At 33.7% G+C, this 15504-nt stretch overlaps 1 protein-coding gene across 2 annotated transcripts in view; it reads right to left on the bottom strand.

The window, feature by feature from the left end:
- Positions 1-15504, bottom strand: part of HOOK3 (hook microtubule tethering protein 3) — an 86631-nt gene that overhangs the window by 15236 nt on the left and 55891 nt on the right. For both annotated transcript variants that reach the window (XM_019742062.3, XM_019742063.3), the window contains exons 13-17: positions 14987-15074; positions 12612-12681; positions 9708-9848; positions 5306-5393; positions 871-905 (exon numbers count right to left, since the gene is read on the bottom strand). In XM_019742062.3, the coding sequence (XP_019597621.1) occupies positions 871-905; positions 5306-5393; positions 9708-9848; positions 12612-12681; positions 14987-15074 (422 nt within the window). The remainder of the gene's footprint in view (positions 1-870; positions 906-5305; positions 5394-9707; positions 9849-12611; positions 12682-14986; positions 15075-15504) is intronic.

Below are 15504 nucleotides of genomic sequence, written 5' to 3'. Positions count from 1 at the left end.
GATTTCTTCTTCATGAGAAAACAAATGTAATATTTTAAAATTTATTTCATCATCCAGATTAAAAGCCATGTTCAGATATGTCTGCAATTCAAGGAAATGTTTGAAAATCTGTGACAGGTAAACTTTATAATACTTTAAATTTTTTTTTTTTAAATTAAATTTATTGGGGTGACAATTGTTAGTAAAATTACATAGATTTCAGGTGTACAATTCTGTATTACATCATCTATAAATCCCATTGTGTGTTCATCACCCAGAGTCAGTTCTCCTTCCATCACCATATATTTGATCCCCCTTCCCCTCATCTCCCACCCCCCACCCCCCACCCCCCTTACCCTCTGGCAAAATTTTACTTAAAAAAGAAGATTAAGCTTGCCATACTCCAAAGCTGACACACTAAACTCTGTGGGCCAAATTCAGCATGCTGCTTATTTTTGTATATAAAGTTTTATTGGAACACAGTCACAACATTAGTTTACGTATTATTTAAGGCTGCCTTCAAGCTACAACTACAGAGCTAAGTGGTTGTGACACACACCATGCCTGCAAAGCCTAAAGTAATTACTATCTGGGCCTTTACAAAAAAAGGATTTTGACTCCAGATCTAGAGTGCCTCAAACTCCTAACTATTAAGTAGTATCATGAAGATATAAAACCCTGGAATCTCATTTGCAAACAGTTCTAAAGCAGTCTTTGTTCTGATTTGAGAACCTTGGGTGGAGACAACCCTTTAGACACCATTAATATGTCTTATAATGTTCTGTACCTTCAAGGGACACCCACGCCATTGCCTAGACACTCTGTAATCACCTAAGAGAAAACATTTATGCTTCACTACGTAAGAACGAACCTCAAAGCTTTTATACTTACAGATGTTCTTCAAGCTTCTTCTTTAGAAGAACTGACTGAAAATGGAAAAAAAAAATCATGTTTTACTTGACTTTTTTACTGATAAATTAAGTATTTAATGAACATTAAGAGCATAGTAGTAACTAACTCTGAGTGAGCCCTCCGTAATCTCTCTGGTCAAAGAGCTCAAGACACTGCACCCAAGTTTATTTCTCTTTGATAAGCAAGAGAGCAGCCTAGGGGTGATAGCAATCAGTATAAAATACCCAGAAACTGCATCTCTAAATTCTCTATTTATAGTCAGAATAAAAAAAGCCACTTATGTATAGATCTAGTATTCTTGAACATGATAGGCAGGTAGAACTCTACTAATTATAGACTTTCCCTAAGACACTTTTCATATTGTTTTCCTTGCATCATAATAAAGTCTGGGATCAATTTCTATAAATACTTACTGACTTAATCAGTGATTTACAACTATGTTCAGGTTGCGAATAATTTATGTGATAAGTATGGGAATGTGAAGGATAGTATATGCAACGGAACTTAATATGCTGGAGAATGCAGCGCTGATCTCCTGAAAAGCCAGAGATCAGAACTGACCTAAAAATAAGCATAAAGAATAGTGGCAGGCCGGCCTGGTGGCTCAGGCGGTTAGAGCTCCATGCTCCTAACTCCGAAGGCTGCCAGTTCAATTCCCACATGGGCCAGTGGGCTCTCAACCACAAGGTTGCCAGTTCAATTCCTCAAGTCCCACAAGGGATGGTGGGCTCCGCCTCCTGCAACTAAGATTGAACACGGCACCTTGAGCTGAGCTGCCACTGAGCTCCCGGATGGCTCAGTCGGTATGAGCTCGTCCTCTCAACCACAAGGCTGCCAGTTCAACTCCCACAAGGGATGGTGGGCTGCGCCCCCTGCAACTAGCAACGCAACTGGACATGGAACTGACCTGTGCCCTCCACAACTAAGACTGACAGGACAACAACTTGATTTGGAAAAAAAGTCCTGGAAGTACATACTGTTCCCCAGTAAAGTCCTGTGCCCCTTCCCCAATAAAATCTTAAAAACAAAAAAATAATAGTGGCATTCTATATAGGACCACTAGGTTTCATATTTAAATTTAACATACATATAATTATGAATTCTATGAAACATTTCATTTTGAGATAAATGGTTATAAAATTAATTCAGTCAAACCCAAGTAATATAGCCTTATAAAACAAATTGTTCAATCAATCAACAGCAGTGAGAAAGGGAAAAAACTCCTCACACTAAGTTCTACGATTTTAAGTCGAAGAACTTTAATTATTACTCAATAATGATCACTGTAACTGTTTATTCAAACACATTCTAACACATCTCTAGAATATTTCAAATTCATTTATTTGCTCAATATGTTAGCTCAATATAATAGCTAGATCGTGGACCACAATGTCCTCTATCACTGCTTCCCCCAAATATTAAAAAAAGATAATAACTCTATTAACTTCCAATCATTGCTATTTATTCTTTAGTACAGAGGGTGAAATGAAAATATTTTCTAAATACCTTAACTTTGATTTTGCTCTTATGTTTTGCTTAGGCTCTACAAAATTAATTATAACTCTGAGATAATATATAATAAAATAATGATTTGATGAGTGGTTAATATGCCAGGCACTGCACTAAAGCATGCCATAGACATTGTTTCATGTTAACCTCACAACTCTGAGTAACACCATGTTTCCCTGAAAATAAGACTCAGTAATCATTATTGAGTAATGATTAAAGTTCTTCGACTTAAAATCTAATGCGTCTTTTGGAGCAAAAATTAATATAAGACCTAGTATTATATTATATTATACTACACTATATTTTATTATGTTATAGACCCTTTTTATTATATTATAGTGTCTTTTGTTAATTTTTGCTCCAAAAGACGCATTAGAGCTGATTGGTCCGGCTAGGTCTTATTTTTTGGGAAACACGGTATTAGCCCATCTTATAGTTAAGGAAGGTGACGCTGGGGAGACATTCAGTAGCTTTCCAGTAGCAGATACCCTTTAAGTATCTTAACCATAAAGTGCATAAACCTCTAAAGCAAGTACTCATTTTGCACAAAATTCCCATAATTCAAATATTAATATCATCAACCGTGATGGCAGACAATATATAAATTAAAAAACTGCTCAATATATAGAAATGAATAGGAAGCCATACTTACAATAGCCTTGAGCAGAAACCATGCCAAGAGACAGAGAGGACATATTAGTATGAAGCAAACACAGCAGCCAATAGAAGGAACGATTTAGTAATTCATGAACAGAAGTAAAAGATATGCAATTTTTTTTCAAAAATGTACATTTTTCTTTCTTCTATGGTCTCCTCATCCTGTCTTGTTCTCTGGAGTTTTATACACTGTGGCTAGCTCAAATTATCCATATGACTGGATATAACAATGCTTTTCTGCTTCCATGCTAAAAATAAATGACATAAGAATAATAAAAATGTGCAAACCATCCTACTCTGACTAAAGGTCACATGAATGGGGTGTGCTTTTGTAACAGAAATAGACAGAAATTATGTTATTTTTCAGAGGGGACCAATTCCCTTTGACAGGTTGTCTTCTACATTACATATTCCTGAGATGCAACACTGTAGTTTAGTGAAAGAGAGAAGACAAAAACATCAAAAATCTGCTGGGGGGACAGAACCACATATTCTGTACTACACTATTTCTCTAAACCATTCTGAAGCATATCATCAGAATAAGCAAAGTTTCTAACTGAAGCTTCTCTATATGTAGAAAAGAGCTCTGACAATTTCCAAGAATTTAGAGCAAGAAATCTCACTGGCATCTGGACAGTCTAATTAATGTAAATAGTACTTTATAGGGCTAGCATTTCACTTCTGAAATATGTTCACTTAAGGAAATGGCACACAGCACATTTAATTAGATTTGATCACCACAGTGATACCTAACCAGGCTATGCAAAATTACTATTCACAGAATAAATTCCTTTATGTGTGTTTTAATATAAAAGAATCTAGTACACTGGTTATTGCTGCAGCACTAAGGCTGAGCTGATACTGGTGTTTCAGCGCTTTTACTTCCTATCTACCAAACACCCTTGCCCTCTCAGCCACAACAAATCAACAGTCTCCTCAAAGTCTCCTCAATTTAAGGGACCTATAGATTTCACTGAACTAAGAAATGCTACCCACATTGGTTCATCTGTAAGATACTCTTAGCTAGGCTTACTAATATTTTCATACACTAATGGTGGTTTTGCTTCACCTCTTAGCATTCTGGGTAAAAGCTTCTTTAAAAAATAAACCATGACATTTCAAACTAGTTCCACTTCAATAAGGGAGTAAGGTTGTTTAAATGTCAGTGACAATTTTAGGAACTAGGAACCAATCTGGGAATCTAAGAAGAACTACCAGCACTTTAATTAAAAGATAAATTAAAACCACTGATCTTAGAAAGAAGAGCATGCTGCCAATATTAGCTAGATGTATGCTTAAAAAACTCATAAAATTATCTCGCTGATGTTTAAGAAACTCATAAATTTATGTCACTGATGAGACCTAAATTTAGGTCACTTTTTGTCGACTACTTTCAGGTTTTAAGTAATATACTATTTTAACTACCTTTCATGCCTCTTGTTTTTTATATCCTCTCATATTAGTAAAGCTAGATAATACTGGATATATCTATAGTTTTGACATAGATCCCCAAAATGACTCTATGAGTGGAAACAACCAAATAGGTTTCTCAAAGGTCAATTTATATTATAGCAAATTACACCGGCAACAGGAAAAAAAAAACAACCACCTGGCAGAAGCAAAGATTGGTCACTAAATTTGGCTAATGTACTAGGTGTTACGTAAGCACTGTGATGGATGGTGAGCATGAGGAGATGAAGGAAGACCTAGTTCCTGACTCAACATATTTTACTATATTCTGGATTTGAGAGTGCCAGGCCAGCAGGCAGGGCTATGATAGATACACAGTGTTAAAGAAATATAAAAAAAGGTCAGTGAATTTATATTTGAGTGTATGTTAGGGGTAGCAAGAGGGATTCAGAGAGGATGGGATTCTAGGGATGACATTATTTTCTTAAATATCAATTTTACATGAAAGATTTTTATTTGAACATGTTAAGTTTCTACCAGCATTTTTTTTTTGCCCACAGGACAAAACCCTATATTTGCATACTCAATTGAGCACATATAAAAGATAAAAACCTCAGTTAATTCCTTAGCTGATAGCGACAAATAAACTTCTAATTCCCAGCACAGTAAATCTGAAAGAGACAACAAAGTACTGTCTGGCCTTTTTAATAAGGAATGTTAGTAAAAATAAAACACTGTTTATTTTCTATAACCAATATAATTATAAATGATTTTGATAAAGACCATCAAATAAAAATATGAAACTGTTGGACCATGGTTGGTCCATATTAAAACTTACATCTTCTGCTTTTGATCCTTGATCTTGCAAAGATTTTTGCAATTCTTCGACTTGTGACTGTACTTCCAGAAGTCTTTGATTCACCAACCTAGAAAACAAATGTACATTAATTTTCCAAATTCTGACTTAATTTATGCCTTTTTCCTTAGGTTGTCATATTGGTTACAGAAGCAGTAAATTAGCAAAACAAAGCCTAATGTTATAGTAGTAGTAGCTTACTATTTTTCATATTGCTTGAAATTTCTATGATTATTTCCAATGTAGTGTTTTGTGCCCACATTTTGTCAAACTGATGTATTTATGCATATCTATTTATCTAAAATTCACTTCAACATGTTTATTCAAACTATGTGTCAGGCCCTAGTGTTAGCACTAGTGTTAAAGATCTCTGCACTCAAGGAATTCAGCGAGGAGGCAAAATGTAAACAAATAAAATACGAGATAAGTACTTCAACACAGTACACAGATGTATACAAAAGGAAAGATGACTGCTCAAAGAAGCAAGAACTGTATCTAATTGTGTGAAGGATAGGCTTGACTTAAACTGAATCTAGAACAATAAATAAAATATTTACATGGTTATGGGTAAAAAGAGCATTCAAAATGCATAAAGTATTTGGAATGTAACCTATAATCTGGCCTAAAATTTGGCTGAATCTGGAATAATCCAGCCAGCCTTTAACAATGCTCGTTCTGGAGCTCGACCTTCATAAATTCTCTAGAGGTCATTATGATGCAACCTTCAGTAGACCAGTTTGGTTCCTAGGTCTTGAGTCATGTTGAGGATTGCAAGGGAGAAACATGATCAGATGGTATTTTAGAAAGATCACATTGGTGGAAGACGTTATTAAAAAGTTCAGAGCAGGCATGAAGACTGGGAAGAGGCTATTACAATAATTACCAAATATGTCTCAAATAGAAAGGAACAGAGGAGGAAATGTATTGGAAAGGCAAAAGAACACAAGGAATAAAACATCACACTTAGGATATTGAGTAGGAAGAACGTGAAGAAGAGTAGAAGAGGAACAAAAATGGTCTATGGCAAACCACCAACCACAGGGTTGAAAGAGAAATCTCACCCTGGAGAATAATCAGAGAATCAAAAGAAACATGAGAGAGGGGTTACTGAAATTTTAAAAAAAAAGTTTGAGGAAGGGGAAAACAGTCAACAACAAAGAATATAGCAGAGAGATGAGGAAAGATAAAGTCCTGAATGCTCACACTGCACTGGCCATTTAACAGATGACTGGTTACTTCAGTAAGAAATATTACTTCAGTGAAATGGTGGTAGTAAAAGCCAGGCTGCCTCAAATTAAGGACAAAACAGCGCAATGAGTATTTAGAATCCAAACAGCCAGAAAGTTCAATAAGACATTTTTTTTACTCAACAAGTTATAAGAAATTCTGATCATAAACCTATAATTGAGAATCACAGTAAAAATACAATCAAATCTGTAATAACTGATTTTTTTCATTTCAGGAATAGAAAATCTGAGTGGTTTTTCCTTTTTTCTTTCTTTCTTTTTTTTTTTAAAAGGAGGGCGCAGCTCACAGTGGCCCATGCGGGGATTGAACTGGCAACCTTGGTGCTGCCAGCACCATGCTCTAACCAACTAAGCTAACCGGCCACCCCTGAGTGGTTTTTCAATAGTGAAAGAATTCTCTGAAAAATCCATATTCAGTATGGAAAGAGAGGTACATAAATACATTACTAGTGACACTGTAACTTTGTTTAATCTTTTCAGAAAACAATATGGAAATATATATCAAACTATGAGACTATTTCAACAATCCATCTTAGCCATTTTTGAAATTATTTAGTCAATAGGTATTGTAAGCCTACTAGGTGGAGACCACTGTAAATGTGACAAAACATAAGAAGTCCATACCAAGATGTTCCTTGGAAAGATTTGAAAGCAACCTAAAAGCCCAGTAATGGCGAATGGACAAGCAAACATAGCAATATAACTGTTAAAGTATGAAGCTAACGTGTGTACACACACGCGAAGCTATACAAATGTATGTAAATATATATGAAAAAAGTTCATCTACAAAATAGAATAGAATTATAATGCCCACCTCATGGCGTTGTTTAGAAGATTAAGTGAGATAATATATAGTGTGTCTAGCACAGTGTCTGCACATAACAGGTGCTCTATAAATGCCTCCACCTTCTTTCCCCTCCTTCAGTTCAGTTAGTTAACACATGAATCAAATGTAATTACACATAATAGTCAAGGGGGTGTAGGGAGAGGATAAGCTTGAGATCACAATATACTCTGAGAGGTAAGGCAAAAAGATCATGCATGCTTTGAGAAATCTCCCTGAGCAATTCTGATATGGTTCTACTCTCAACCCTGTACGCATCTCCTACTATTGTTTGAGGGTCAGTAGGTATTACAGATTTAAAAATGCTAACTTACTGGAAAAAACCAACTGGAAAGGACTTTGGAGGTTTACTACAAACCCTTCCTTTTAATAGATGATATATGGATGGTGAGCAAATTGTATTTAAGATCATATCATTAAAAGATGTATTTAAGATCATATCATTAAAAGACTCAGTGGGACTAAAACTGAGGTTTCCTGGTTCTAGTCTAGTGCTGTAAACTACTAAGAGATTACGTTTGAGACAAAATAATGTAAATACTTATAAAACTCAGTAAGAACAAACTTAGAGTAATTCACTTAAGAGAAGAACACCCATCCTGTGAGAAGACAGAAAAAAAATAAATGTTTTACAAATGTGGCAGAAGATAAAAAGGCAAGAAAGAGGGCATGGGTTAGGCAGAGGCTTTGTAGTCAGGTAGCTCAGGTCTGAGCCCAAATTCCCTCATCTGTAAAACTTTAATAAATTAAGACTACATACTTAGCACAATGTTTGGAAAAAACAAGAGCTTAATAAATGTTAGCTGCTATTATTATTATTGTTATAGGTCATAGATGGTTATAATCTAAAGGTAAGTTATCATCAGCTTTGTAATTTAAGACACAAACACGATACTAAGTTGTAAACAGCTGTAAATAATATAGGGACTTGGTCGGTAATGAGTCATCTACATACAGGGGTATTGCACGAATGACAACTAGCTATTCTGTTCCTGATGAGAAAAGACCAATAGCTGTAAAGCCTGTGAGAAAAAATGCAAAGCATTATAAAAGAAGTTGTGGGTGCTGATTCACTAAAAAAAATTAGGGAGAAGGCTTCCCTGGCTAAGGTGACTAAAATACAGCCCCGAGGCACAAGATGAAGGAGATGAATACAAGATGCTCTCCCCACAGGAATGGCACGATTGCCAGCTGTGTTCTACAATTCGCCTTCCTCCCCCTTCTCATTTTCCACTTTTTCTAAGGATTTTAAAAAATATTCATTCTCTATGTTCTTAAGAATTGATATAAAATGTTTCTCCTTAGGTTTATGCTTAATTATGTTCTAATAATTGCCCTGGTATTTATATTGTTTGCTGATTCTACCCCAGTAGCTTTAAAAATTAGAGCTATAGGAAGAACAGTAAGGTACATAAAACTGTCGTAACAATTTTGACTCACAAGATCAACTCAAACCTGGGAAATGCCAAATCAATCAGGCATAATAAACAAGGAATCTGTAACATCATGAAAATTATGAAACTATCAATAAAAATATGAAATCCCTTAAAAATGACAGAATATCACAGCACTAAGAAAAAGAAAAGACACCGTATGTTTGGTATCTCAGAAACACTTCCCAAGAGGAAAAATAAACCAAAAGATTGTCATAACAAAAGTAATTCTTGCCAGAGTATGCTACTGCTTTTAAAGTAGCTTTGAATGACTACACAATGTAAAATGCTGAAAAATTATAAGCAGAAAAGTGATTTTCTTGTTAAATTTGCAGATTCTAAACCTCAAAATAATTGTTCATAGGGTGAATGATTTCATTTTAGGGTCTCAAGAAATAACAGGCTTTTGTTTTTGTTTTTTAAAGTTCTGTTAATTCAATTATGATGGCTCTTACTGCTTTCCTCATGCCACATGATCCTTTGAAACAGTAGCTCATAAAAACAGGGTAAACTTTATTAACCTGAAAAATGACTTGCATTGAAATTGTTGTTAAAGACTGAATTATGGTTATTTTTTTTCAATCCTCTTGTTTTAAATAGTGATTAGAAAGGGAAAATGGTAGGGCTTTGGAATCATTTTGTTTGAATAAATAAAGTATAGGATATTATTTATTATAAAGAGGCACAATACTCTTTGGCAAGTCTGTCCATAAATAGAGAAATAGATTAAAGTACTCTTAAAGGAAATGGAATAATACATTATCACTTTTCAAAATACAATTCACACCTTTAAGGGAATCAAAATCAAGTCAAATAGAGAAAAGCTGTGGTTAAATGCAGCTGCCTGTATACATTCCTACCTATTCTCTGTCTCCAGTTCATTCTTGCGTAGATTTGCATCATCTAGAAGGCTCTGCAATAAGGCAATTTTTTCATTGTCTGAACCCTCTTGGTTAAGTTTTAACATCTTATTCTCATGCTGAAGACGAATAAGTTTCTCCCTAAATGAGCAAAAGAAAAACTGATTATCTGGTATATTAATACCATATAGTTATCAAAATCCAGCTATGCACAGTTGCAGATTTAATACATGGAACAGAATTGAAAAACAAAGTACTTGCAAAGAATGTAGCTCCTATTGTAACTGGCTAAGACATTACATTTCAGGTCTTAAGTACTTTCTTTTTAGAATGGATAATCTGAAGATAAATTCTCCCAATATCATGATTTCTAATGAAAGAGATTTCAAAATTCTATTTCCTTTCTGATTGAAATATTTAAGCTATGAATGCATCTAGATATTTGTTGTTTAGCTCTCATCAAAAAACAATCTCTAATGTTATGCTCTTAAATGACTAATCACTTGATGGCAAGATATAACAGTCAATGAAGAATGTCTTCAAGATACGCAGTTCACCCATTCCTACACATATGTAAAATGGTATTTTTGTAATAAGCCAGATTATCAGAACCAAGTTATTGGACTGCATTGTTATGGGCTCCTTGTGTTATACCAAAAGCTTACATTGAGGGATGTTAAAAGCAACAGCCACACAAAACTTGCCACTACATTTACTAGGGTGATATAATACTAATTCATCTGAAGATATAATTGAAGATCTACTTATTGAAAACATAGTTCATTCTTTACTTTACGTAGGGTCATTTTTAGAGGGCCCTATTAAGATACTTATACAAGATACTATGAAAATCTTTGCTTCTTGTAAAAAAAGAAAAAACAAATTAACACAAACAAAACAGTCTGCCCTTTTTTTGTAAACATCACGACTCTAATAAAGTACTTGTACTTCTGTTGTTCAAAAAATGAAAGTCAAATTTGTGGCCCAACTCAAGCAATTAAAGATAGAACTTGATATATTTTGTATATGGACAATAAAGACTAACATATTTTCCAATTACAAAGTAAAACATACTCATTGTGCGGGGGGGGGGGGGAGGATAAATGAGAAGAAACTAGAAACTCTCCATACCCTACGGTGCAAAAACTTTATAAAATGGATCACATAGTACATGTTACACTGATATCTTTTTACAATTAAATTTTCACAATATTTTCATATCATTAAATATCAGATTTTAATATTTTAAAAAATGTTAAAATACATGAATTATTATTTAATCAATACCTAATTTCTGGACATTTAGATTGTTACCAATTTTGAGTTTAACATGTTAATAATGATATGCTTTATAAATAAACTTTTGTGTATATCCTTGGTTATTTCCTTAGGATTAATTTCCAGAAAAGTAATTTTGAGGTCAGAAGATAGGCACACTTAGACAATATATATATTCTACCAAACTGCTCAAAAAGTTGTACGACCACAAGAAAAAATATTTGTAATTATGTGTAGTGATGGATCTTAACTAAACTTATCGTGGTAATTATATCACAATATATACATATATCACACCATTATGTTGTATATCTAAAACTAATACAATTAATATGTCAATTTTATCTCAATTATTAAAATGTTAATTTTTTAAAAGTTGTAACACTTTACTCTTTTACTCCTCGTTTATGGGGTTTCCAATTCTCCACATCCTTAATATCAGTGAAAATTAAAACACAATAGGTTTTTACAAATTTGATAGGCAAATTTCATTATGTATTAAGACTATTAGCCAATTGTCTATAACATATTGCAAATTTTCATCCCTTTTACCATTTCGTTATCTTGATATCTCTTCTGGACACACAGTATATTTTAATTTGTACTGAGTCATACTCAAAAAAACCACTTTATTTGTTGAATTTTTTTAATCATTGTTCTTTTCCTCAGTTTAAGAATCCAACTGCATTACCTATAAGCTTCCTTAAAATTGTGTTTTGGGCATAACCATTTAATAATGAATAATCATAAATAATAAGTGTTTATTCATTCAAAAAACTTCATTCGTCTAATATAAAGTACCATATAAGATGGCCAAAAAGTTAAAGATATACTAGATGTTTCCAGAGTTGGTGCTACATTATACTCCTTTTGTTTGTCTTAAATAAATGCCTACAACAATCAGTTAATATGGTCTTCTTTTATTCAACAAGTACTTGAATGCCTATTATAACTTTCAGTTTATAAAACTCTTACACAACCATTATTTACTTATTACCCCCAAGGATGTTATAAAAAATCAAGGCTAGTGTCAATTTAAAAAGAGGGCAAATAGTCCCCAAAAGGGTAAAAGCAATATTCAGATTAATTATTCTCTTTCTGCTGGACACCTAGAGCCTTGTCGCCTATTTTTCATTTTATTACATAAAAACAGGTATATACTGAAATAAATGGAATTTTTAAAATGCTATGACTAAATAAAAATGTAAGGTACTACTGAAAGAAGAGTAGTAGAGATGGGAAAATATTTCCTCCTCCTGTCTACTGCATTATATCTTTCCCAGACCACTCTACGTAATTATTAAATAAATTTTAGTGACTACCTTGCAGGTTGATGGCTAAATATAACCTTTGTCTTTGTGCCAAGTGGTTTTACTGCTAAATGTTTGCTAAGGACACCCAAGCACAGATATATCAGTTTGTTCTTCCTACTGAAGTGAGATCCAGTCTCTTGGGCCAGTTGAAAAACAGCTTTTAACACACTGAAATCATGGACAATTACTACTGAGTTCATGTTGAAAGTGTTAGTAATAAAGAATATGGATATGACCTTCTTTATATTGTAGTGCACTACATTTTCTCCAGGAATAAAGTGCAGTGTGACTGTGAACTTCATGATCTCCTTACCTGATTTCAGGTGTAACAATCTCTGCTGCCAGACTATCTGAAGATTCCTGACTTCCCAGAGGCATTAACCCTAGAAACATATAAACATGAATGCAAGGTTAAGAGAGAGCACAACAATTTCCTTTAGTTTCTATATAAGATCCTATTTTGAGCACCAATATTAACACTTACAATCTTTGTCTTAGTCAAGTAAAAGACCGTGTCACAGTTGCCTATTATATTATATCACAAGTTTTCAGTGTACAACTGAGTGGTAGTAAATACATTCACTATATTGTGGAACCATCACCACTATCTATTTCTAAAACTCATCACCCAAAACATAAATTCTGTAACCATTAAGCAGTAATTCCCTAATCCTTTCTCCCTTAGCCCCTCATAAACGTTTACTTTCTGTCTGTCTCAATGAAGATGCCCATTCTGGATACCTCATATAAGTGGAATCATACCAGTTGTCCTTTTGTGTATGGCTTACTTCACTTAACATGTTTTGCAAATTCATCCATGCAGCATTTCTCATAAATTCTTTCATTTTTATGGATGAATAATATTCCATGTTATGTATATACCACATTTTCTTTATCCAATCATCTGTAGATGGACATTTGAGTTGTTTCTATCTTTTGGCCATTGCAGATAATGCGACTATGAACATTAGTATACCAGTATCTGTTTGAGTTCTTGCTTTGATTTCTTTTGGGCATATACTTAGGAATGGAATTGCTGGATCGTACGGTAACTTTACGTTTAACTTTTTGAAGAACCACCAAATTCTTCCACGGTGGCTGCCCCATTTTACATTTCCATCAGCAAGGCATGAGGGTTCCAATTTCTCCACATCCTCGCCAACGATTGTTATTTTCATTTGTTTTTCTTTTTTGGTTAAAGCCATCCTAATGGGTGCAAAATGGTATCTCATTGTGGTTTTGATTTGCATTTCTCTAATGACTACTGATGTTGAGCATCTTATGCTTATTGGCCATTTGTATATCTTTGGAGAAATGTCTATTCTCTTATGCCCATTTGTGTAGTTGGGTTTTTTATTTTATTTTGTTTTGTTTTATAATGAGGGCGCAGCTCACAGTGGCCCATGCGGGGATTGAACAGGCAACCTTAGTGTTAATTAGCACTATGCTCTAACCAACTAAGCTAACTGGCCACCCCATGTAGTTATTTTCTGTTGTTGAGCTATGGAAGTTCTTTATATATTCTGGATATCAATCACCTGATATCATGATTTACAAATATCTTCTTCCATTTTGTAGGCTGACTTCTCAGTCTGTTGATAGTGTCCTTTGATGCATAAAAGTTTTTAAATTTTGATGAAGTCCAATTTATCTAATTTTTCTTTTGTTGCCTGTGCTTTTGGCATCAATTCCAAGGAATCACTGGCAATTCCAATGTCATGATGATTTTCCTTTCTGCTTTCTGCTAAAAGTTTTATAGTTTTATCCCTCACATTTAGATCTTTGACCCATTTTGAGTTCATTTTGTATATGGTATAAGGGTTCAACTTCATGGTTTTGGATGTGGATAACCAGTTTTCCCAGCACAATTTGTTGAAAAGATTTTCTTTTCCCCCACTAAATGGTGTTGACACTCTTGTTGAAAAATCAACTGACCACATCTATGAAAATTTTGGGACACTCTTTTCTATTCCATTAGTCTATGAACTTGTCCTTATGCTAACAGCACACTGTTTTGATTACTAACTTTATATTCAAGTTTTGATATCAGGAAATGTTAGTCCTCCTAATTTTTTCTTTTTTTTAAGATTGTTTTGGCTATTTGGGGTTCCTTGAGACTCCATATGAATTTCAGGATGGGTTCTCTATTTCTGCAAAAATGCTGTGGTATTTTAATAAGGATTGCACTGAATATGTGGACTGCTTTCTGTAGTATTGTCATAGTAACAATATTAAGTCTTAGATGAACAAGGGATATCTTTTCCTGAGAGAAGAGCACTATCTACTTTGGATGAGTCCCTTAATGGATTGATACCTACCTCACATCTCAGTTGAAAAAAGAAATCACTGATTTAGAAAGTTTGATATACTTTTTAAAAAGTTACAAGAAACTTTCCAGAATAAAAATTTCAAGGTTTATTATTAACAGAGATGATTTAACAAATGTTTATACTTTTACTTAACAAAAACAAATATTTAAATATAATTATAATATAAAGTAAAATCCCATTAACTATAGACTATTTGCCATAAAATCTGGTTAACAGTTTAAAATTTATATCAATTTCATGGCCTCTTCACTCATTTTTCAATTTCATCTATTGGTGCAATCATCTTAAAATGAATCTAATATTTTCACCAATACTATTAGAAATAAATAATCTTGCTTAGGCTACTGAAATGATTTACCTTGAGTTGTGAGCTGCCCTTCTTGAGCCTGCACACAACGAAGCTCTTCAATGGTCTCCTTCAGAGAATCCCTTTCTGTTCTTAACCTCTGGAGGGACATTAAAAACAGGGAACGTTAGCTGCAAGCTTTATGAGTTTATTCATAGTGATCTGTGCCTTATCTAATAAAATGATAAACAGCAGGGAACATGAACATGTTTTGATCTTCTATAGGAGATCATAGAAAGGAAAAGATTACAATAATTTTTCCCATTTAACAATACTGAGTACCTACTATATGCAAGGCAATATGCTATCCACGGTTAAACATAAAAAACTGTCTATTCCATCCTTAACAATAAGTACCTTATTATATAAATAAAATTCTTTTCATTAAACATTTAAAAAAATCAAACAACAAAGAATTTAAATATTCAAAATCATGACAAAGAAAATATTTTTCAGAGATTCAAAATATGCTGAAGAGCAAAAAGAATTGTGTAATGTATAATAATCATACAGAAAACAGAAAAGCTACA

This window comes from Rhinolophus sinicus, chromosome 16 (assembly GCF_057876585.1).
Source record: "Rhinolophus sinicus isolate RSI-liver-muscle chromosome 16, RSI-T2T, whole genome shotgun sequence".
NCBI classification, from domain to species: Eukaryota; Metazoa; Chordata; class Mammalia; order Chiroptera; family Rhinolophidae; genus Rhinolophus; species Rhinolophus sinicus.
The sequence above is the reverse complement of the archived record's forward strand: the minus strand, read 5'-3'. Positions and strand labels throughout refer to the sequence as shown.